General features: G+C 42.9%; 1 protein-coding gene across 1 annotated transcript; it reads right to left on the bottom strand.

The window, feature by feature from the left end:
- Positions 1 to 3682: 3682 nt before the first annotated feature.
- FAM83D (family with sequence similarity 83 member D) lies at positions 3683 to 24565 on the bottom strand. The gene is given in 5 exon segments (XM_033914162.1): positions 3683 to 8155; positions 15814 to 15938; positions 18997 to 19164; positions 24106 to 24510; positions 24512 to 24565. Coding segments are annotated over 5 exon segments (1761 nt in total). The 3' UTR covers positions 3683 to 7146.
- Positions 24566 to 24845: the final 280 nt, after the last annotated feature.

Raw genomic sequence — 24845 nt, 5'->3', positions numbered from 1 at the left:
CGGTTGCCATGGCGTCTTGACTCCGCCCCCCCAGCTGCGCGCGTGGTCAGGGAAGTTGTTTCCTGCGGAGGGAGGTTCAAAAAGGCCTTTTTTCCCCCTTCATGAACCAACCTAATAAGTGACTGAAAGAACCCCAACGAGTTGGTTGTCTTGTTCCATACACAGATAGACTGCAAAAGGTTAAACTATTCGAGTGTGTTGGACTAAGAGAAAAGAAGGCCCTCCTCATGCTGGAACCGTGCAAGAATTCTCTGTCAATGGTGGTTTTAAAACTCAGGATCCCAGAGCAACACTCCAGTGTGCAGAGAGAGGTGACAAAGCCAGACATAGCATCTAACATTGGGAGGTGAAGGACTCTCAAAATCAGATTGCAGTAGCAACAGCAGACGAGAGAGCTCCCAAAAAAGGAAGCAGGTTAGTGCCTGCCACTTGTATTGTAGGGGAGATTAACAAAATGTTTGCATGGGTGGAAAAGTGTAAACACACACAGCAGTTTTCTGAAATCATAAGCCCTCTGGACACAGGGAAACGAGGACTGTACCCTCACATCACTGCCCTTGAGCTCCCAGTGAAAAGGGCATGAAGATGCTTTAGAGCAGTGGTTCCCAACCCATCCTGGAGGACCACTAGGCCAGTTGGGTTGTCAGACTAGCCCTAATGAATATGCATGAGGGAGATTTGCATATAATGGAAGTAACAGGCATGCAAATCTGCTCCATGCTTATTCATTAGAGTTATCCTGAAAACCCGATTGGCCTGGTGGTCCTCCAGAACAGGGTTGAGAACCACTGCTTTAGAGCAGTGGCATATAGCCTACAAATTTAAAACACATTTTTTAAGACGGTGCAGGAAACAGATTAACACCTTCCTGTTCATTTAAAGAGCCTTACAGAAGTGAATGGAAGAAAATTGAGATATAGTAACATAATGATTACGGCAGATAAAGACCCAAATGGTCCATCAAGTCTGCCCAACCTGATTCAATCTAAAAATATATTAATTTTTTTTTTTTGGGGGGGGGTGTTCCCCTTTCTCCTTAGCCCTTTCTGCGCAAGAATCCAAAGCTCTGCCCCGGTCCTGTGCTTAGGTTCCAACTACTGAAGTCTCTGTCAAAGCTCACTTCAGTAAATCTACACCCTCTCAGCCATTGAAGCCCTCCCCAGCCCATCCTCCACCAAATGGCCATATAGACATAGACCGTGCAAATCTGCCCAGTACTGGCCTTAGTTCTTCAATATTTACTATTATTTTCAGATTCTAGATCCTCTTTGTTCATCCCCTGCTTTTTTGAACTCCATCACCGTTTTCCTCTCCACCACCCTCTGCAGAAAGAATTTCCTTACATTGTTGTTGAGTCTACCACCCCTCAACCTCAAATTATGTCCTCTGGTTTTACCATTTTCCTTTCTCTGGAAAAGATTTTGTTATTTGAACATATGAATCATATCTCCTCTGTCCCTCCTTTCCTCAAAGGCAGGGGTAGGCAATTCCAAACCACGAGAGCCAGAGCCAGGTCCGGGTTGTGGGATATCCACAATGAATATGTATGAAATGGATTTGAATGCACTGCTGCCTTGAGATGCATATTTATTGTGGCTATCCCGACAACCTGACCTGGCTCGTGAGGACCAGAATTGCCTACCCCTGCTCATCTTTTGTTGCAAACTTATCATTTTCATCGCCCTCCTTTGGACCGCTTTAAGCTTTTTTGTGTCTGGTCTCCAAAACTGAACACAATACTCCACGTGGGGCCTCACCAAAGACCTGTTTCTTGCAGGATGTTAGGCTCATGCAGTCTTGTTCATGTTTAGGTTCATAAAAGTAGGAGGCATATTTAGACCATTTTCCTGAAGGTCATTTAGCCCTAATAGGCACCTAGCATGGGAAAATCAGTTGTGCCTGTTTGTGCACTCCAAGAGCGCATTAACTATTTTTAAAAGGAGGCATGTGACAGGCACTGAGTTTTCCCACATTATGTAACTAGTGTGTTTACATCAGCACACAGTAAATGAATAAACAGGGTTGAGGTAGAAATATTTAGCACCTCCCAAATAGGGGGCAGCATGACCTACAAAACCAAACCACATGCCTAAATGGAGCAGTAAATTTGGCCTTAGCACACAAAAAAAGTCCCACATTATAATGGACTAAAGCAGTGGTCTTCAGTGCAAGGCCTATGAACTAGATTCACAGATTTCCACTCCTCCCCCCCTCAGTCAAGATCTGGTTCTTGCTCACCATTCTAAGTCCTAGCGGCACTATAACTCTTTGTGCAGCCAGCAGCATAAGTGAAGTAAACACGCTGCCTTCAGCAACCCCAAAGCTTTTCCTTTGTTCCTGCATCCTGTCCTCACATAGGTGGGAAGCAGTAGCAGAGAAAGCGCTTCCAGCTCACTAAAGGCAGCGTGTTTACGTGTACACTGCCGGCAGCCTGAAGTTACAACAGCGCCGCTGCTGGGAAGAATGGCGAGCAAGTGATAGCATGGGGAGGGTAAGAGTTGCTGGATCATAGGCATGGGGTGGAAAGGGAACAAAAGATACCAGAGCAGGCAAAGGAAGGATTGACAGATTCCAGATTAAACAGGGGAAGACAGAGAAATGCCAGACCACAAAAGGAAAAAAGTGTGTGTGTGTGTGTGGGGGGGGGGGGGGGGGGGTAGATGCCTGACTTTAGGAAGGAGAAGCTAAAGATACCAGACCATAGGAGGACAGGGGGAAGATGTGAGACAATAGCAGAGGGAAAGAGGGAGGACATGGCACAGAGGGCGATGTTATATGATTAGAAGAGGAAGAAGATGGCTTACATGGAGGATGGGGGAAGGGTAGAGATAGTGTGCGTGGACAGATGGGAAGACATAGAAAAGGAGATAGCTTTGAGAAGTAAACGGAACAGTGGAAGAAAGCTGAATGTTAAAAGTTAATGACAAAGATAGAGATGTAGGGCAGAAAGTGGAGAGAAAATCAGCAACTGGATAAGGCGGCCCTGGAAACAGAGTTAAGAGCACAGACAGAGGGCACTGTAACCAGACTGGGAAAAGATTACAGTACATTAGTGATTTCTATTCCACAATTACCTTATGGTTCAAGATGGATTACATAAGAATTTCATGATGTTGCTGAATACATAAGGCAGTTTACATAAGAATTGTCAAGGTGGTTCAAGGTGAATTAAATAAGAATTGTCATGATATTGCTCAAGAACATGAGTAGAAAAAAAAAGTCAGAACAGTAGTAGGGAAGATGATTTTATTTTCCATTTAGTAATTGAAATGTGCTAGTTTTTACTTCTGCTGTCTAGATTTTGCACTCTTCAGGAAGAAATGCATTTCTTTTTATTTCTCTGGTGTTGTACGCCATGCAGAGTTGGGCATGGTAAATTTTTGTTTGTGGATAGTAGGACTTTTAGGTTATGGTCCATAGGGTTAATCTATGTTCTGCACCTGGGACTAAGGCTAGCTGTTCTGGAAGGAATAAAATGTCATGAAGCATTATTGGTGTCATGGCCCTACATAGAAAGATAGTTCACTCTCCAGCTGCCCTTTTGGAGCCAAAATGGCCCTTGCTTCAAAATGAGCAAAGACCACTGTACTAAGGCTTTTAGTAGCTGGAGTCCTAGGTGTTCTAAAAACAAGAGCATGCAGTAGTAAGGTACTTAAGGCTGTACAAATAAAAAATTTAAACATCTCATCTACTTTTTATTAGATATTTTGGTTAGAGAGGGCACAACATCACATCTGTGCATTGCCATCTCAAATTAAAAAATTTTTAAAGACATTGAAAAAGCTGTCACTGAATAGAAAAGTTTATCACTAGTATTAAAATTCAGCATACAGTGCAATGGCCCACCACAGTGCATTAATACAAGCCCTGCCAAAACAAAATTAGCTTTTCAAGTTTCACAGAAATGAGCACCAGCAGGATCTTTCCATAAAGTATTAGGAAAAAGTGGAAAACTCCATGAACTCTACAGCATATAAACCCCCATGGTACTGCAGAGGGACCCAGTCAGACCTCTGACCACATGGAAGTGTGGAGCATTGAGTAAATGAGGCACAATTATATCAGCAAGGATGGTCTACAGGTAGTGGCAAAGTTGGATCTGTGCAAGGATTTTTAAATAGTTACTATAATCAGATCATTTTTCAAAACTATCTGCTTTGGTTTTAAAGCTTCCCCCAGCCAAAACAGCGGATAAAATATCTACACTGCAAGATGAATTTTGCACTATTGAAAAGGCGTATCTATTGATCATACAAACCAGTTTGACTGGAAAGAGATAAATGATCTGTGTCTTTGTGAATAAGTGAAGGATGCTACATTCTCAGCTGCCTCAAACCTCAGGAGTGCTAGAATTTGATTAGGATAAAAACAGTGATGTGATGTCTGCGGCACATCATATTCTCAAATCTCAGGAGATCCACCCCAGGCCAGAGTCTATAAAAAGTGCTTACACTGACAACTATAATCCTCTTTATAGAATTCCGTCTAGAACAGTACGAAAGTCAATAACACGGTTGTGTGTTCCTTTGCAATTGTTAATAAAGATAATTGAAAAAAAAAAGAAAAAGAATTCTGTCTAACAGTGCCTAGGCATTGTCAGGTATCCTGGAGAAAGGCACAGGCAAATTAAGCTCAGTACAACCTAGCCTAATGTACCAGTGCCTAACACAAGATACCTAGCATTTCCTAAGACAGGGGTAGGGCACTCCAGTCCTAAAAAGAGCCGTATTCCAGTCGGGTTTTCAGGATTTCCCCAATGAATATGCATGAGATCTATTTGCATGCACTGCTTTCAATGCATATTCATTGGGGAAATCCTGAAAACCCGAGGACCGGAGTTCCCTATCCCTGTCCTAAGGCAACCATGCCTATTCTCCACTCCTACTTTTCAGGTAGGAGTTATTAGACATGGTAGAGTTCTGTGCCTAACTTACCCCTTTTTACAAAGCCGTAGTGCTGCTGCTCATAGGATTCCTACGAGTGCCTGAGCTGTTACTGCTACGATTTTGTAAAAGGGGGAGTTAAGTTATTTAAGTATTTAACAAGCTTATATCCTACTTAGAACCTAAACAGATTACAATTAAATATATATATACCAATAAATCAATAACAGAAAAACTTCATTTAAGCCAATTGAAGTAATTTAGCTTAGGCATCATTGGGTGGTCTCAATTAGGTGTCATTTATAGAGTCTGGTCCACAGGGCTTAACAGAAAGTAAAGACATGCTGCCCAACACATTTATGGCTAAATTAGGGTGGTTCCCTTGTTAGTCCATTTTAAAAAAGTAATAAAAGAAACCAAAATAAAAAAATGGAAAATATGGCAAAAGGTTCGATAAAAAGATACCACCATATTGTTTTACAAATGGGATCATACAGGAAAAGGAAAACCCCCACCTAGTATTTCTGAAGTCCCTCCTAGAAAATAATTCACTGCATTGCTATGAGCATGATGCAGTTTACATAGGACAGTGACGCATTGTTTTACTTGTGATTAAGGTCTCTTTTCACTATAGTGCAGTTCACTTTTTGCACTCATTGGGTCTACACAATTCTCTTGCTTCCTCTTTGCTTTGATCAAGTCCTAACCCAGCTCTTAGGAAGATGCTATGTAATGACCTGCTTGCCAATGCAGTATGGCAGTTATTTCATCCTAGCCCCGAACAGAAGATAAAATGTTTTTGTACTTTATTGCTTTAACAAAGATCAGAAAAAGTTTTGTACACTTCCATTTGATTGTAACAACTTCTACATATTATAAAAGGGGGGAGGGGGGATCCAACAGGGACTTGCACACAATTGTCATGCATATTACATCTCAAAATAGGTCATTTGTTCTGAGTTTTAAAATTCAGAACTTCCTTAAGTGCTCTAGGGACACCGTTGCCCAGCATAGCAGATTAGCTAGCACTAGAAATAAGCAAGAAGTTACACTCCACAGGGAAATCACATTTTAGACATCATTTGAGTCCTGCTGTTAAACTTTCCAACACAGTTAGACTGTATGCTTTCTTGGAGCCATTTTCTATCTCTTCTGACCCCAACAGTGTCTGGATTATAAATAATTAGTGCGTTTAAGGCAGTATTCATTTGGGGATACTGCATGTACAGTATTTCACGGTTCATAGTCAAAAACGCGCAGGAAAATCGAGCGCCAACAATACCGAGCAGACAATCGTGCACAGGACATCAGCGCACCAGACTTAAACTTAATTTTAAAGTGCTCAGAGGTGGGGGGTTTGGGGAGGGAACCCCCACAGTTAAGTTAGTACTGTTTGCGCAGCCATTGGGTGGGGTTGTTAAACACCAATTTCCTCTGTAATGTGGGGGTTCCCACACACACACACACACCCTAACGGCAGCGGCAACAGTACTAACTTACATGGGGGGTTCCCCCCCACACCCTCTCAGAGCACTTTAAAATTAAGTTAAAGTCCAGCGTGCTGATGTCCTGTGCACAATTGTCTCGCACGCTTTTGTCCCATCACCGTATTTCACTGGCATGCCAATAGTTGCTTGAAAAAGGCAGGCAGAAGAAAATTGCTCCAGATATTGAGTCTGAGGCTCAAAAACGCTGAAGATCCATGATTAAAAAACTAACCCCTTCCCCCTTAAGTGCCTAGTTGAGTTAAAAGGTTTTTGCCACTTAAGTACATTTTTCTTTATTTACATGGCAAGGTTTGTTGCATATACTACATACTCATGGCTCAAAAATTAGCCCACTGTACAATCAGTTTTTAAACTGTTTCCCTGCACCAAAAGCACATCCATTTGTACAAATTTTGTTTCTTTTTTAAAAAGGGCAAATTATGTAAAAAATTTGAGAAATTTCATTCAGTATAGCTCGGTATGATTTTTTCTGCAGAGATTTACCGTTGGATTTGTTACTAGGTCTCAGTCCAGTCCTGTGGCCACACCCATCCAGTCAGATAATGAATATGTATAAGGGGGATGTGCAACATTTTGCATGCTAATCTGTCTCATACATATTCACTGCACCAATCCTAAAAAGCTGACTAGGCATGTCCTGACGACTAGACTGAGAATCATTGTGGTATGTTGTCGATGTAGCAACTGTAAAAACATCAATTAGGACGGTATTTATGAAAGGAGGCAGCATCTGAAGTTATTTTTGGTTTGAACAGTCACTTGCTCGGAGTAAAATACACCACATCCCTGAGGCTGAGTAGGCTGCTGTGGATCTCATTCCTCCGTTTCAGATTGTACTTGGTGGCATGGGAGCGTGTGTATGTTTCAAAGCGATTTCGCTTTGAAAGGATGGCAACCATGTGGTCCAGCTTAGCTCGGATGGCTGTGTAATGATACTGCCTTTCCTTGTTCAGTTTTTTGAAGCAGTCTCTTAAGGTGTATTCCGACTGGTGGAGCGTGTAGTATTTGGCATAGCCAGATCTCAGATAATCGGACCGCATTGATGAGATGGAGTTGTTGGAGCCAATGGTAGACGTTGAGGAAGATGAGGAAGAGGATTGCACGCTAGATGATAAGACCGCCCTTCCCAAGGGTAGAGCTCGCTCTTTCGTTATGTCATTCTGATAGCTAGACAACTTCATATTTTCATCGCGATCTGTTTGGGTCATCGTCGTTTTTGACAATACCATAGTTTGAGTACTTGCAATTTTGGCCTCCATGGAGGTTTGGGTTCCAGCTGCTTTCGTTACAGCTGTGGTTTGTGTTACTGCATCAGACACTGCAACTGTAGGCTTCTCTTCACACAACTCCGTTTGGGTAGATATAGAGGTCATCACCTTAGTCCCAAAGACATCACCACCACAGTTCTGCAAGCCATTGTCTTCTCCAATAGTAAAAGAGTCCGAAATGGTACACTCTCTCTCAAGTTCAGCCCCTTTCGTATCTGCAATCACTTCTTTTCTATCTTCCACTTTCTTCGGGGTGCTTGACATTTTGGCCAAGTCCAATCTTAAGAATTTACCTAGTGTCAGTTCTTTGGGTGGCAGTCTTTGGTTAAGTGTATAATCAAAAGTTCCATTAGTTCTGAAGCTGGACAGCAGTTTGGGGTTAATAGGCTTGGACTGGGCATAAAGAATCCGGTACTGCAGGTCAAAATGTTCCACCACCTGGCCAGAAAGCACCAACATGTTGCTGCTATTCAGTTTACCATCAGTCCATGTAAAACTGTAAGAACAAAAGCAAAAAGGAGACGTTATAGACTGATGAGTGCACTAAGATACAACTTGACACTCCACTCATGATGGTTGGATAGATGCCAAATAAATAAATACATACAAGTCTCAAGTGCTGAAGATATACTCCCACAGGGGGTTGGAGTTGGCTAGGCTACTTCCCAAATTTTTCCGACTGGACCCATTTTAATGGCTCCAAGTTCATACGATCTTCTCAGCTCTAATGTTCCTTCTGCGCCTCTGCTCCAGGCTGACTTGAATTGCGATTACATTTTTGCAATTGGGGTGGGGCCTTCAGAATCGAGTGGGGGAAAGGGGAAGGACAATCCAGCCCACGGGGGACCCCTGGGGTTTGGGGCCCAGGGAAGCTACCCTGTTTGCCCCCACACACAAACACTGATCCTGCTTCTATCCCCAACCACCCCACTCCCGTCTCTGTTAACCAGAGCTGATATTGTGATGTCATAAAGCCTCATTCCACCAATGCCTGAAAGTCAACCTCAGTGATGTCACAGTGGCTTGATTGTCCTATAGTTGGCTCACTTTTGCAACGTTTAGATTTCTAGAATGGCACAGTGATTAAAGTTACAGCCTCAGCAACCTGAGATATTGGGTTCAAACCCACGCTGCTCCTTGTGACCCTATGCAAGTCACATAATCCCCCCATTGTCCCAGGTATATTAGATTATGAGCCCACAAGGACAGACAGGGAAAAAAAATGCTTGAGTACCTGAATAAATTCATGTAAACTGTTCTGTCTTCCCCTGGGAGAATGGTATAGAAAAATGAATAAACTTTAAAACTACTGTTGTCCCTTCCACCCACTGAGCCTGCACAGGCTGATGGCACTGCCAACTGAAGGTCTATTTCTTTGCCACAGTTGCAACCCATGGGGGGGAGGGTTACAATCCACAATTTGGGAACCACTAAATTAGAAGCTTAAATCAACTATCTGAACATATAAAAATACACTTAGCTCTGCATACCTAGATAATTATGGGATGCATCTAAAAATATACAAAAGGGCTGGAATGGAGATGTACAACTTGTGTAAGCCTAAAGACTGACTGCTGTACAATACACTAAAACTGATGGTCGTTTTCAGAACATACTCCATGTTTTGTCTGTGCCGTGTACTCTCTTATAAAGCAGAACTTTACTGTTAAATGAAATCTGCAAAAAAATAGGCACATGGGATCACATGAAAACATTTTTTTTTAAAAAGCTACCTAGTGTTTCTGAAGTCACACAATTTTCTAAAATTTAGATTGCATATTGATGGCTATAGCCAGTTAAACCAACTGGTTCAGTGCATAACTAACTCCATTTCATATTGCCATGCCCAGTTACATGTCTAAATCTTATGTGTCTTAATAGAATCTGGGGGTTGGTGTTAAAATATTTTTATCTTAAACTTCCCAAGGTCTTGTGTTCCTGGATGCTACATCCACGCATAAGTGATTAAAGTATACGCACTCTTTAAACAGCAAAATCCGTGCTCTTATAGAATTTTCCTTGTGTGAATTTGGTCCGTGCTGTTGCAGTGGCTTAACACTGCACGTTAATTCATATAACTGGAGACTGGGTTATGGGCGGGGACTATGCATCGCAGTGGGACTGTTTCTAAATTAGAATTATTTTTTATTTACCAAAATGCAATCGTATATACTCTTTTTTTTTAAATTCTTTATTCATTTTAAAACTTTCAAGTCTGAGCACTTTCGTATATAGTCTAATATAATATATATATATATATATATATATATATATATATATATATATATATATTATATTAGACTATATACGAAAGTAATGTAATGTAATGTAATTTATTTCTTATATACCGCTACATCCGTTAGGTTCTAAGCGGTTTACAGAAAATATACAGAAAGTGCTCAGACTATCGTATATACTCTAATATAAACCGAGGTAACAGAACCCTCCCCCCATAAAAAAGGAATAAAAGTTGACTCGAAGATAAATTGGGGGGTGGGTAGAAGGGGGTTAATATTCAAGTGCAGTACCTGTAACCATCAAAAATCAGCCTTAAAACAACTGGCATAAATCAGTTATATATGTAACTGATCTACTGTGTTCTATAAAATGCATTCAACTCTTTAGAGAATACTTCCATTTTTGCACCTGAAATGCCAGGAGTTGGGCATGAAAATGCGACTTAAACTCATCTTCTAAAAACAGCAGTTCTGCATGAAGTCGTCAGACTTCACACTTAGCACTCTATCCTGACAATTTACTGAAAAATCTGAACCCCCCCCCCCCCCAAAGCTTTAATGGAAGCAGCAACTAACAAGCTCACCCCACACAGAAGGATTAACCCACACTGACCAGTAAAAGGTATGGAGAACTTGAGCTACAAAGATCGCCTCAGAAAACTGGGACTGTTCACCCTTGAGAAGAGAAGACAGAGGGGATCTGATAGACTTTTAAATTGCTAAAAGGGATTGACATAATGGAGCAAGCTCACTCACCAGCAGGGGGAAAGGATGGTGAGCAAGAAACAGCGTTATTCACATTGGCAAATGTAACCCAGTCTCGGACCAGAGGACATGGCCTGAAGCTGAGAGGGGACACGGCCAAGACAAACGTCAGAAAGTTCTGCTTCACACAGCGAGTAGTGAACGCCTGGAACTCTCTCCCGAAAGAGCTGGTGGAGGAAACCACCATTCTAGGATTTAAGGGAAAATGGACGCACATCTTCTTGCAGAAGACATTGAGGGATACGAGTGACATTGTATTCGCCAGGGTGTGCCTGGCTGAGCCTCCGCGTGTGCGGATCGCCGGACTAGATGGACCCCCAGGTCTGATCCGGTGCAGGCATTTCTTATGTTCTTATCCACTCCTACTGTAGCAGAAATCATTTTCCTGCAATTTTATGTAAAGAGAAGTCACCCTCATTTTCTAATACACATTAGCACATATTTTTCTAACTGTCCAATGAAGATCCACAAATGGAGCATGGTGTTAAGAAACACTAAATACCAGTGAACATAAGTGCAGTTCCATAAAGCCCATTACAATGAAAGGTAGCCAACAAAGAAAGTTACCAGTCTCCTAGTAACAAATGTAAGATCGATACCAACTATAAAACCAGGAAACTACATCAGAAATTACTCTGCCTATATGTTCCACATCTGCTTACATCCTGTCTATTAGACACTTGAACATGTCCTGTAATGATATTCAAGTAGCTTACTATTTATAATGTACACTTCTCCCTCCATATTCACGGAGGATGCAGGCGGACGATGGCTGCAAATATGAAAAAAATCTGAATAACCTTTTATGTTTTTCGGTGTTTTTGTAACAGCCAGCGTTTTTGCAATTGAAACCGCGAATAACTAGAGCTGAAAGTACCTGGGAGTGTGCCGGATACTGAGTATGTGAGCAGCTCTCTCTCGATCTCACTGGGCTTCCGCTCCGTGTCGCAATGAGAGTGAATGGGGGCCTGCATGAAGGACACGTCCGTTTTCAGAGCGCTCGGCATTTGCGTTTCCTGCGCTGTCTTCTTCAGTTCTGTGAGAGGCGAGAGCGGCTGTCGTCGGAAATGATGCGCTGGGTTGGCAGAGGATATGCACTGTTTCTGGGTAGGAACTTTAATTATGATGTACTTTTGGGGGGTGAAGTCAGCAGCCGAAAAATCGCAAATAAGCGGATCCGCAGATTCAGAAAATGCGGATATGGAGGGAGAAGTGTATGCTATTTTCCATCAATTTATACATGTGTATATATAACGTATACTCTTAATATACACCGTCACGTTCCCAATAATCTTCCAGAACCTCAGCAACACCACTTAGGCTCAAGCTTTATGTGCCAAATAGTCATCAGTTCTAAACATTAGTATTCATAACTACTTTTATTTTTAATTTTATTCTTCTGTACTTAACTTTGTGGTTTCATGATTGGAATCGTTACAGCCGACATGCTTTGCCCAAAGGTTTTTCAAGGCTTTTCTGTAGTTATCGCACCACCTTCCTATTCAACCACTTTTTGTTAACAAAAAACTAGTAATTTATTCTGTGTCATTTATTCTTGCTGTAAACTACGTTGGCTGAATTTCTTCAAAAGGTGGCAAATCCTAAGATTACACCTTCAAAAGAGTCAGTTCAGAAGGCCACTTCAAAATTGGTTAGTGGTTTGTCATACAAAGTATATGGGAACAAACTTAAAATCTCAATATTTACATTTGAAGGAGAGGCGGGAGAGGGGAGATATATGATAAGAGACGTTTAAATGTGCATTACTGTGCACGAAGCAAGTCTCGTTTGAAAAGGAAACTCCTAAACGAGAGGTCATGGGATGAAATTAAGAGGCGACAGGCTCAGGAGTACTCTAAGGAAATCCTATTTTACTGAAGGGGTGGTAGATGCATGGAAGAGTCCCCCGGTAGAAGTGGAGACAAGACTGAATTCAAGAAAACCTGGGATGGGATGGGATGGGCATGTGGGATTAGAGAACGACATGGGGACAAATTTTTCCCTGTCCAAGAGTTTTGTCACTGTCCCTGCCCCATTCCTGTAAGCTCTGCCTTAACCTCAGAAGTCTTGAACACTTATGATTTTAAAAAGTTTGAGGCTTGTGCAGATGAGGGCAGAGCTTGCAGGAATGGGGCTGGGTCAGGAAAAGAACTTGCCGGGATGGGATGAGAAAATGAGTTCCTGAAGAGATGGGGAAAAATCTGTTCCCATGTCACTATGTGGGATCTTTTAGGGAGAAGAGGAGATTGTTGATGATGTGGAATGGCCATGTGGCCTTTTTCTGCAATCATGTTTCTATAATACTAATTACAGTATGTACCATGACATGGTTATGTGCTTTGCCAGTGGGCGTGTGCAGGGGTAGAATTTAGGCACGGCATACAAGAATGCTAACAAACAATTAAATATTTGTTCAGATATTTACACCTGCCCCAGGCCCAGTGTAAATGTTTACATCTACCAATTATGCTAGTGACTTATAAAGACTGGTAGTAGGCGCCATCTTTCCCTAGACACCCCATTATTAAAAAAATAAAAATCACCTGCCATCTCAGGGGTGGGTAAACACGGTCTTCAACGGTCACAACGGAAGCTGTACGTACAAAATCAAATCTCATGAAAAGTCCCAACCATAACCAATATAGAAATTAATTCAATCAATAACCCCATTCAACCCACCCTAAAACTACTAGGAATGACGATAGATAGATGCTGCACCATGCAACCACAAATCAATAAAATACAGAAATCATTTGCAGTTATGAGAAACTTAAGTCAAGTTTGAAAATTCTTCGATAGAACACAATTCCGGCTCTTAGTACAATCCCTAGTCCTAGGTCTCTTAGACTATTGCAACATTCTTTACCTCCCTTGCCCAGCAACAATGATAAAACTACAAACAATCCAAAACACAGCACTGAGACTTTAATATTCATTGAGGAAACATAACCACATCATGGAAGTATACCTCAAGTCACACTGGCTTCAAATTCCGGCAAGAATACTATTTAAAACCATAAATGGCGACAGCCCAAACTACCTGAACTGCCTCATCCAAACTACAACTAGGCACAGGAAAACCCACATTCCATTCACGTACCCTCCAATTAAAGAAGTCAAACGGAATAAACTATATGATGGCCTCCTAGGCACACAAGCAGCAAATCTTGTCAACCAAATCTCCAATCTACTAATTATGACCCCAGACTACAAAACATTCAGAAAAGAAGTAAAGACGCTACTTTTCAAGAAATTCCTGCAAACTACTTAATACCGCTAGCTCCTTCCCGATCCCCCAAAGCAACCTCATCTACTCTTTATCTCCTCTAGAAATTACCAGGTATCTTCTTGTAATACTTTTTTGTAATTCTTTTGTAATCCGCCTTGAACTGCAAGGCAATGGCGGATTAGAAATCTCTAATGTAATGTAATTCTCTGTGGAAGTCTTGAAAACCCCACTGGGTTGTGGTCTTTGAGGGCCGTGGTTGCCCACCGCTGCACTAACTGCTTATTAGAGACTGACAAGGGGACACATTTTTTCCCCATTCCTGTGGGAACTCTTTCCCGTCTCCATGAGTTCTTTTCCTGTCCCTTCCCCACAAGCTCCGTCCTCATGTGCAGAAGCTTCAAACACTTTAAAATCATAAGTGTTTGAGGCTTGTGCAGTTAAGGCAGAGCCAGCGACAAAACTCACAGGATAGGACAGGTACAAATTTGTCCCCATGTCATTCTCTACTGCTTAGCACACTTTAGTGAACAGAAGCCAGGTGGACTCTTTGGTTAGAAAGGGTTTTTTTGAACTCTCTGGAAGCTTCAGCCCTTTAGAGCATATTTTGATGCTTCATTTAGAATTTTGGTACAATCCCTTATAATGAACCAACTTGATTACTGTAATATCGCCTATCTGGCAATTTCCCAGAATATGCAGCGATTACAACTGGTGATTTTGGGGTTGAAAAAGTTTGATCATGTAACTCTTTCCTACCGACTCCTGCATTGGCTGCCGATAGAGGCACATGTGAAGTTTAAGTTTGGATGTTTTTGCTTTAAGGTACTACAGTGGTACCTCGGTTTACGAGTGCACCGGTTTGCGAGTGTTTTGCAAGACGAGCAAAACATTTGCAAAATCAGTGCCTCAGAAACCGAGCATGGCTTGATTTACGAGCGCCTCACATCCCCCCCCCCCACCCGTGATCCGGCACCCCCCCCGACACGATTGGACACCCCCCACCGCTTCTTACCCTCATCTGGGCACCGGCATGTCCTGTGCTTGGTGCCGGTGCCCGAAGATTAGCCTCCTCTTCTGCTGGGCCTTGAGCATGCTCAGATGCTCAAGGCCCAGCAGAAGAGGAGGCTGATCTTCGGGCACCGGCACCAAGCACAGGACATGCCGGTGCCGTGCCCAGATGAGGGTAAGAAGCGGTGGGGGGTGCTGGATTGTGGCGGGGGGTTCCCAATCGCGTCAGGGGGGGGGAGGGTTGCCGAATCGTGGCGGGGGGGGGGGGGGCGGATCGCAGGTGGGGGTCTTTGGGGAGAGCAATGCCAGTTCTCTTGGGGGGGGGGGGGGGGGAACGCATCAAAGCGAATTTCCATTATTTCCTGTGGGGAAACTCGCTTTGATAAATGAGCATTTTGGATTACGAGCATGGTCCTGGAACAGATTATGCTCGTAATCCAAGGTACTACTGTATTTGGTTTAGCCCCTAAATATATAACTGATCTTTTCTCTTTCTCAACCAATAGACATAAGAGAAGCTCACACTTGAATTTTGTTTCTCTACTGGTTAGAGGATGTAAATTTAAAAGACATCAACATCTTTTCTCACATCAGGCAGCATTATGGGGTAAAGATCTGGAACAATTGCTTACGCCTACTACCTCTGGGGAATTTAGGAAACGCCTAAAAACATTTCTGTTCCTGAAGTACTCAGGTAGCTGATTTGTACAATCTTAGTCCACAATAACTGATCTCTAGAGCTGTTAGTCACTAGTTTTTAACTTTGTTAGTACAAATTACTCAATTTGTAGCATTTTTAATCATTGTAAACCGCATAGAACTTCACGGTCCTGCGGTATATAAACTATTATTATTATTAAATGTACAAGGCGCCCTCTGCTTTTCCAACTCTGCAGGGCACAGCAGTCCTCTTACCTGTAGGTGCCTGTAGCCACTTTCAAGCCATCAACCAACATGAACTTCTCGTGAACCTTGCCAACGATCTTTGCTCCCGACCTTGTATAATAAGTGTTCCCAGCAATAGTACGAACCCTCATAAGCTGATCAAAAACAGAATTTAAAAAGGGTAAAAAGCAGTCACATGACAAGGTTTTGGTACCAAAAAGAAAAATGTACTTTGGCCTATCTATTCCATTCTTTATCCTTAAAAACTACAATTCTGTGGTAGAGCAGCAAAGTGATGCTGGCATTGAGTGATGGAATATAGGTTTTGATGGTTGGTGCTCGGAACTTGTCAACACAGTTCTCTCTACCTCCACTAGACTTTTTCCATTCTGCCTCTGTTTTCCTGTCCTGTCAAATACCATAGCTCCTTTCCCCTTCTTGGATTTTTGTTTTTTTAGTTTGTCTTAAAAAACAAAAAGGACTGGGACTTGAACAGTGCTGCTTAAAGTAGGCAATTCAAAGTGGCATTCTTAACCTAAATACAGAATGAGTCCATGCTTGAAGAAAAATAAGTTTGTTTAGCTTAACTAAATAGATGTGTATGACTGATTAATATTCTGTTTATCATCTGAGGAGTGACTATAGCACAGCATTGGCTGAAAAAAATTAAAGATTACAGATTGCATGTTGCAAGCTACCTCTACAGCTGAACAGACAAATCTGGGATGATTGAGAATAGGAAAGCCAGCACTGAAAATACTTGTAATGAAGTTTGGAGATATGCAAGCAAGGAAAAGAATGACAAGTGATCAATGTTGTCTGCAACTGATTTGTGAAATAAACACTCACGCTTTTTAGTGCCGGTAACAGCTCCAATGCTCAGAATTCCTTTGAGCTTTGGAGCTGTTACCGCTGTGGCCGGACTAAAAACCATGCTACAGTTTTGTAAAAAAAAAAAAAAAGGGGGGGGGGGGTCAGTTAAGACAAAGAACTAGCCATGCTCTTAGTGCTAGAAAAGAAAAAGCCACCATTTGCAGAGCCATGTAAGAAAATACCTAATATCAGCCAAGAGTAAATTTGGGGGGAAACAAACAAAACCCAGGAACAGTGAAGCCCTTAGTATGTGAAATTAGCATAGCATTACCATGCTCACATGAAACGTAATGTGCGCCAATTCCTATGCTATGGGGTGGGAAGCGGTGTGGACTGTGAAATGCAGGAAGTATATAGTACTTTAACGGGTAGTCACTTCGATTGAATTTAATAGGAGGCAGCAGCGGGCAGTGAAGCTCTGATCCCGACAGCGGGGAAGTGATTTGCGGCACCAAAGGCAGTGGGGGCCGGGAGATGCTCACCACTGAGTCCTTGGATCGGTTGGAACTATGCGAGTCTCTTCTGACCTGGGTGAGTGTTTTAGCGTAGGGCTGCGAATAAGCCGCATCCTTTGCCCCGAGTCCCAGGCAGGAGGGCTATTGAGCTTGTCACTGTACTGCTGCAGGTTACATTATTGTAAACTCCCCCTAATGCCTACGTTATATCTGTCACCTCTATCGTTGTTTTCTTGTTTGGGGTTTGTTTGTATATGATAAGATGTAGTGCTGCATCTTGACTTGATACAACGCAATCCACTATAAACTTTTTAAAAGCTGCATCTGTTATTCTCCGAGATATATATACAATCAAACTAACAGCACTTTAGTTATATATTCTTAGTTCAACAATCATTCATGTGTATCAAACACTTCAAACTTGTTCCCTTTTAGAAACAGGTTCTAAAGATTGTCAACTCGATCCTCAGATGCACCACTCCACGTTCAATTAGATTTCATAACGCTAAGCTTAATGTGCATTGTCTTCACCGGATCCTATATTTTAATCTTACTTTATAAATATGTTCATTAACTTTATGAATATTTAATTTAAATTTAATTTTTAACTTATCTTTCAGTTCGTGGTCTCTCTTTAGTAGGGACTCCTTTTGCCAACATGTTTCGCTGGGAGAGCTTTTTCAAGGCCAGGTCCCTCAACAATCATTCGCCTTCCATCCAGACCATGTTGGCAAAAGGAGTCCCTACTAAAGAGAGACCACGAACTGAAAGATAAGTTAAAAATATACATATATACATACACAAGTATATAAATATATACTTTTCTATAGTTGCTCATGGCAGGGATGATGGCTATCCAAGTTGAAAGTGTACAGGGCAGGATGGTGGCACAGGATACACCATTTGGTTCAAAATTTTGTTTTCTTGGTTTTTCTTCCTCTACATGAGGGTGAGTCTTATAGAGCGAAAAATACGGTAATTCACATTTGTAGTGACTTTAGTAGAAAGCCAGTTTTGGAGTAGGGAGCAGGAATACTGGAATTTATCTGTATGTAAAGTGCCTAAAAATTAGCTCTCAAGAAGCACAAAGGCCCAGATTCTGTAACCAGTGCTGTTCTCGGCAGCCACCTTAAAAGAAAATCACCGATCGCTTGTCAATCATGCGATGGCGCCAGGTACAGAATCACGCCTCCGGCAAAGGTAGGTGCTAGAAATGTAGGCCAGAATTTTCCTAGCCTGCATTTCCAGCGTCTACCTATAATGTGAATCGCGCTGTAGACCATCCAATGCTACTTTCAGTGCTTGCTACGCCCACAGTGGCGTTAGGCAGCCTAAAGTGCCTACAGAGATGCAATTCCGGTGCCAATTTTTTTAGGTTCATTGAAACTCAATGAAAAATGTTGTTTCAACAGCTCCCCCCATCCCCCCCCAAAGTTTTGAAACACACCCCTTGGCTTCCAGATGGTATCTTTAAAATTAGAAGGAAAGGATATGAAAGTGTGAACATGAGATGCAAGTTGTATGCAATAGTAGGTGTTCAATGAGAATAAAAATACATGGATCAATGTTTACAGTAGGAGCCATGGGAAAATGGAAACCAGGTGTACTCCCAATAAAAACAGCATTTTGAAAGTAATTTACATATTCAGGGCCACTATGTCCCCCACCCTCTAATACCATTCCAGGCACTAGGATTACAATAATGCCGGCTCTGACCTCATAACAGACTTCTGAATCATAATGGCCAACTCTTTAAATATAAACAAAATTAAAGAATGGATCTACTGCAGCCTTTCCCCTCACTCTACAGAAATCCAAGTAAAATATGAACTGTCATTACAAAAGGAGCCAACTTTTTCTTCAGTTAAAATTTCAGGGTGCTTACCTTCTCCTGCTCAGGAAAGACTCCCAAATTCTGGCACATCTTCAGGAACTGTGGAAGCAGAGACTGGTCCAAGAGGATGTAGACAGGGATATTCCTCTTCCTACAGGCTTCCTGAAGGTCTTTGAATATATCTATGTCTGTGAAGGAATCCATTACCAAGGCAATAACCTGCAAGAGTCCAGGAAAAATCAATCAGCAGGTCAGCCTTTCTCCAAGCTCGTAGAAGCAGCAACTCCCCCGAGGTGCAAAGCAGCAGAAATTTTGTACCAATGTAAAATTAAAACATTTTAATTGCATGCCAGCCAGATGGCTCAATCACAGAGAGGACCTGAGATTTTATCCCTCAACCCGATTTTTAAATTTGGGGGTCATTTGGGCCATGTATCAGAGGAAACATTCATTCACAACTCTGGGCAGGGAACCGCCAAGCACTGGCTCAGCAGCACCACATATTGGCCATCATAAAAATGGTATATTTGTAATACATAGCACTGTGGTCTAATACACTGTTTCTCAACCTGTGGTTCATGGATCCTAGGGGGTACACAGACCACCTGTTGGGGGTACATGGACTGCCTGCCTCCCTCACTGTAGCCGACCCTGCCACACCGACGGTGCAGCAACAGAAATGGGCCAGGTGTGTGCAATGACTGCTCAAGCGGCCGGCCCACAAGCCTCTCCTCCCCCCCCCACCCATGAATTCTGACAGAGAGGAAGTTCCGGGCCAGCCATATGCCCAAACTCTTTCCTTTCCTAAATATTTCTGAATAAATACGTCATTGGGAATTCTGTTAAAGCCTGTTGGCTCTATTTATTGTAGCTGGGTGACTTACAATAAGTTCTATACTCACAGTTGAGAAGCAACCTTTACATTACATTAGAGATTTCTATTCCGCCATTACCTTGCGGTTCAAGGCGGATTACAAAAGAGTTATAGAAGGAGAGTTGCAAAGTAAGATCACAGATCATTTCTTGTGAAGGTAAAGAGTAGATCAGATAGGGGCTAGATTCTTAATTGCAGCAGAGGATAGCAAATTTTGTGGGGGGGGGGGGGTTAAAATGATAATCCAAATTACAAATAATCATATGGAAAGAGAGCTCAAACGTGAACTGGAGCCAGTTTTGGAGACAAAACCAACACACTGCTAGTGCTGGGCTGTTACAGGTTGCCTGTTAAGTATTGACAGCTCTAGTCCTCCATTGTCAAACCGGTCTGCTTTTTGGTGTATAAACGAGATAATTACATGCATTACCTCTAAAGCAGTGATTCCCAACCCTGTCCTGGAGGAACACCAGGCCAATTGGGTTTTCAGGCTAGCCCTAATGAATATGCATGAGAGAGATTTGCATATGATGGAAGTGATAGGCATGCAAATTTGCTTCATGCATATTCATTAGGGCTAGCCTGAAAACCCGATTGGTCTGGTGTTCCTCCAGGACAGGGTTGGGAACCACTGCTCTAAAGTACACAACTAGATCTCATGCACGTACAGTGGATAGGGCAACACCAGACTGATTCACATCACTTGAGGACGTGGAGTACATCTAATTATCTTTCATTTGTACACAGATGTTTGTCTGGGATTTTCAGAACAAATCTCTTAAAGTAGTGGTTAGTGTTTCTTTGAAATATGAGGCAGATTATGTGTTCCATTGTTGAAGATGCTTCACGAAGGTGCTCCAATAGAGCGAAAGAAGGTACTGCCTATTATACAGCCGGTTAAAGTTAAAACATGATGACCATGGATTCCAACCAACAGAGGAAAACTGAAAGTGAACTGGATTCCTATACCCAAAAACAGACCCTGGATACCATTTTTTTCCTTCAAGATCTCAACTGCCTTCCCCCGTCCCTCTCTAAAAGGCTCAGGATTACTAAAAAACATATTCCATTAGCTTAAGCAGAATACTTTCTCCGAGAGTAGTTTCCAAGTTTATTCAGTATACCGACCATCGACAAGTATCTGGTCGGTTTATAATGTTAAAATTAAATTCAAAGAAAAGAGGGGGGCAGTATAAATAAGTGTTAGACGAGATGAAGACATTTGATACGAGAGGTACTGGGGTAAGTGTAAGAATAAAATTACATCGAAGTTGAAATAAAATTTAAAAGAAGGGGAAATAAAACCAAAGTCCTCTCTCGAGTTTGTCCACCGATTGACTTGTTGCTGTTGGGTATTTCATTTCATTCACGTGATATATGTTACGTCTCATGCCTATTCATTGCAAATATCCTGAAAAATCTTAACTATAGGGTTTCCAAGATGGGTTTTGAAGCGCTATCCTATTTACAATTAGGATGTCATCTGCATAACACTGAAAATGGTCCCAAGAACAAATTTCTGTGGGATCTCGGGGTCAACCTTATTCTAAGTCAGGGGTGTCGAAGTCCCTCCTTGAGGGCTGCAATCCAGTCTGGTGTTCAAGATTCCCCAATGAATATGCATGAGATCTATTTGCATGCACTGCTTTCATTGTACGCTAATAGATCTCATGCATATTCATTGGGGAAATACTGAAAACCCGACTGGATTGCGGCCCTCGAGGAGGGACTTTGACATCCCTGTTCTAAGTGGAAAAGAATATAATTCACTGCACTCACCTCAAACCTGTTCTTTCCCCCCTTAAAGGCTAAAACCCTATTTTTAAAAATAAGCATATTTGTATGTTTCTGATAAAGCTTTAGCAAAATCCAAATGAAAATGTTGACCATATCAGCTGTTGAATACAAACAGTTTCCATCTGGCAGCTTCTTACTCCAGAACTCAAGTGAACACTTGTTAATCCTTTCCACAAACAAAACTATTTTCTTTGATGATGGCTTTCAGTTTCTGCCCTCCCAAACTTCTGTTTAGATCTAGATTTAAGTTGTGGAGAAGACACGTGCATTTCGCCAGGGCTGAAGAGCCTGCCTCACCCCGTGCTTATGAAACATTGTTTATTTTCTATACAAAGGGAATACCATCCCGAACGGGGTAAAAGTCCAAAAATCAGATGCTAGAAATCCAGACACCTGGGGAAAGAGGAATGGCGATGCTGAAGCTTTTGCCATAAATGCTAGAAAAAAAAAATAATGAACATTTGAAAACAAGCTTCACAGTAAAATACCTATATTTTAACCAAACACTCCCAATATGGTCTAATTTGGGTAAGTCTCTTAGCTGTTAACCTTCTCCTCTACGGCTAGCTCCAGACTCCAGCCCTTCTACCTTGCTGCACTGGCTGCCTGACACATCAATGCCAAATTCCAACCCACCTCCTGAGCACCAATATCTGTCTTATCATTCCCTCTAATTCCCCCATCTGAGCACTGTATATTGATGAATCTTCTTGTCCAGTTTTATCTTGGATTTTACAGCACTGCATATGTCTAATAACACTATAGAAATGATTAGTAGTATGGAATGTTGCTACTCTTTGGCGATTCCAAATACCGTAGCAACATTCCAGAATCCCGACTCGATACGTCAGGCTCCATCTCTGGCAGTCTTCAAATCCAGACTCAAAGCCCCCTTCTTTGAAACTGCTTTCACTCCAACCCATCTTCTAAGCACCAGTATCTTATCATCCCCCCCCCCCCACCTGAGCACCTTCTTGTCCAGTTTGTCTGTCTTAACTAGACTGTAAGCTCTTTGGAGCAGGAACTGTCTCTTCTGTGTTTTGATGTACAGCGCTGCGTATGTCGAATAGCGCTATAGAAATTAGTGTTTTCCTGTAAATATACCCATTTTGATAATCAACATAATTGGCTTCTTCATCTCTTTATTCCTAAAATTTGATTCTTCAGAAGTACTGCCTGAAATCTGGACTAGCCCAATCCCCGAGCAGCCTGAATTTTTTTTTTTTTATTTGAACTGTATTTTTACAGGGTTCAGTATTTTCACTATAGTCATTTTACTCGTGGTGCAGAATTTTGTTTAGCAGAGATAAGACAAGGATAAATTCAAAAAAAGTCACCCACAGTTACATACTGTACCAACTGCACCATAGCTGTGCCACACAGAACTACCATTATAGAATACCAGCGTTAAGGTCACATTTACATGCCAACTTTAGACGTAGGCAAGTCCTCACACTTAAATGTAGACAGGTATGTAACTGCAACATGTTAGGGCAAGTGCCAGGCACACCTCTAAACTGCCCGTGCCACTCCCCTCTTGCAGTTATACGCTATGGAGTTGGTGTGCACATTTTATAGAATACTGGTGCATAATTCACATGTAGAGGTTGTTCAGAATTGGGCGTGGATACCACTTGGTGCCCAAAACAGTTAATAGATGCAATGATTTGATTATTGGCGCCAATTACATTTAGCTCTATTCTGTAAAAGCTGGCACGGAACTTAAAAGGGGGTGCGGCCTTGGAAGGGGCATTTGTAAAAGATGCATGCAGTATTACAGAGTAGCAGGAATCCGTGGCCAATTCGTGCACCGGGTTTCAGCTGGTGTAGTCCCCATGCCCAAAACGGAGCGCAGTCTCAGCGCTGTTCTATGAAGCGTGCTCATCCTGGAGAGCTGAATAGCATTGAGCACTGAATCTTATAAGCATCAAATTGATTGCATTTCAAGGTGCAAGTTTGAGAACTTGGGGGGGGGGGGTAGTATTTTATTAGTGTCCAATTTCACAAGCTGGAAATTTTTTTTTTTTTAAGTTTCCTCTCCAGCACTGTTTTTAGCGCAGGCCGGCACGCTGAATGCACGGCTCCCAACACTACTTTGAGTGGTGGGAGCAGCGCTGAGCATTCGGCACGCTGGCCTGCGCTAAAAAAGAATGCTATAGCGGTTTTGTAAAGGGGGGAGGTTAAGTTTTAACATTTGTCCCCATCATTTAAATACACCAAAAATAAAGTCCCAACAACTTTCAAAATGTTTAAGAAGATACAACCCAAAATGGTAACATCCATGTTGATGGAAAGATTAAGAAACGATATAACTATTTAGTTCATCTCATTATTGGACTTTTACCCCTTTGTGTACCCCCCTCCCCTGGGTGCTGTTATGTTCTGGGATGCTATCGTGGTAGAAGAGTCCTTATTTGTGATAAGTCAGTGGGAGGATTTCTACTGTCCTCCTGGACGCGCAATCTTTAGGCGCCCAGTTGAGCACTCACCTCCCGGGCCGCCCGGATCAGCTTACGCACCGCATCCTTGCAGCTGTAGATGGTGTCGCCGTGGCTGGGCTGGAAGTGGACGTCCACCCGGGTGACCCCCCGGTAGGAGCCGGCGCAGAAGGCGGGCCAGCCCAGCTCCAGCAGCGGCGGCTCCACGTCGGACTGCTCGGGGAAGTAGGTGACGGACGAGCAGTCCATGGAGGCGGAGAGCGACGAGTCGGCGCCCTCGTCCCCGGCGAGGGGGGCGGCCGAGGCCAGGATCTGCTCGATCTCCTCCTCGGACAGGAAGCCCGCCACCCGCTCCTGGCGCACGAAAGCCCAGAAGGCGTCCCGGCCCCCGGCGATCAGCTGCTCCAGGGCCAGCCGCTGCGCCTCGCTGTACAGCTCGTCCGCCGGGCCGGGGGGGCCACAGGTGGCTCCCGGGCGGCAGGTCGTCCAAGCACTGCGACCGGTTGGCCATGAGAGCGGGCGATGTAGAGCCGCCGCGGCCGCCGCCCGCCCCTTATAAAGGCCATTTAAATCCAAACAAGCCCGCAGTCGGCTGCCATTGGACGGGGGGCGGCGCCCTCGGCTCCGCATTGGCTCGCTTCGACCATTGCGGCACGCCCACCCGGCGCTCTCCCTGGCAAGGTGCCTAGGGCAGGGGGACCAGAGCTTAGCTGCATCCCCTGTGCCTTTTCTGCTACTGTCTTGGCCATGGACCAAGCTTTCTCTTGTGAATGGGATTGCAAAAGTGTGAA

The sequence above is a fragment of the Geotrypetes seraphini genome, chromosome 11 (genome assembly GCF_902459505.1).
Source record: "Geotrypetes seraphini chromosome 11, aGeoSer1.1, whole genome shotgun sequence".
Classification (NCBI taxonomy): Eukaryota; Metazoa; Chordata; class Amphibia; order Gymnophiona; family Dermophiidae; genus Geotrypetes; species Geotrypetes seraphini.
The sequence above is the reverse complement of the archived record's forward strand: the minus strand, read 5'-3'. Positions and strand labels throughout refer to the sequence as shown.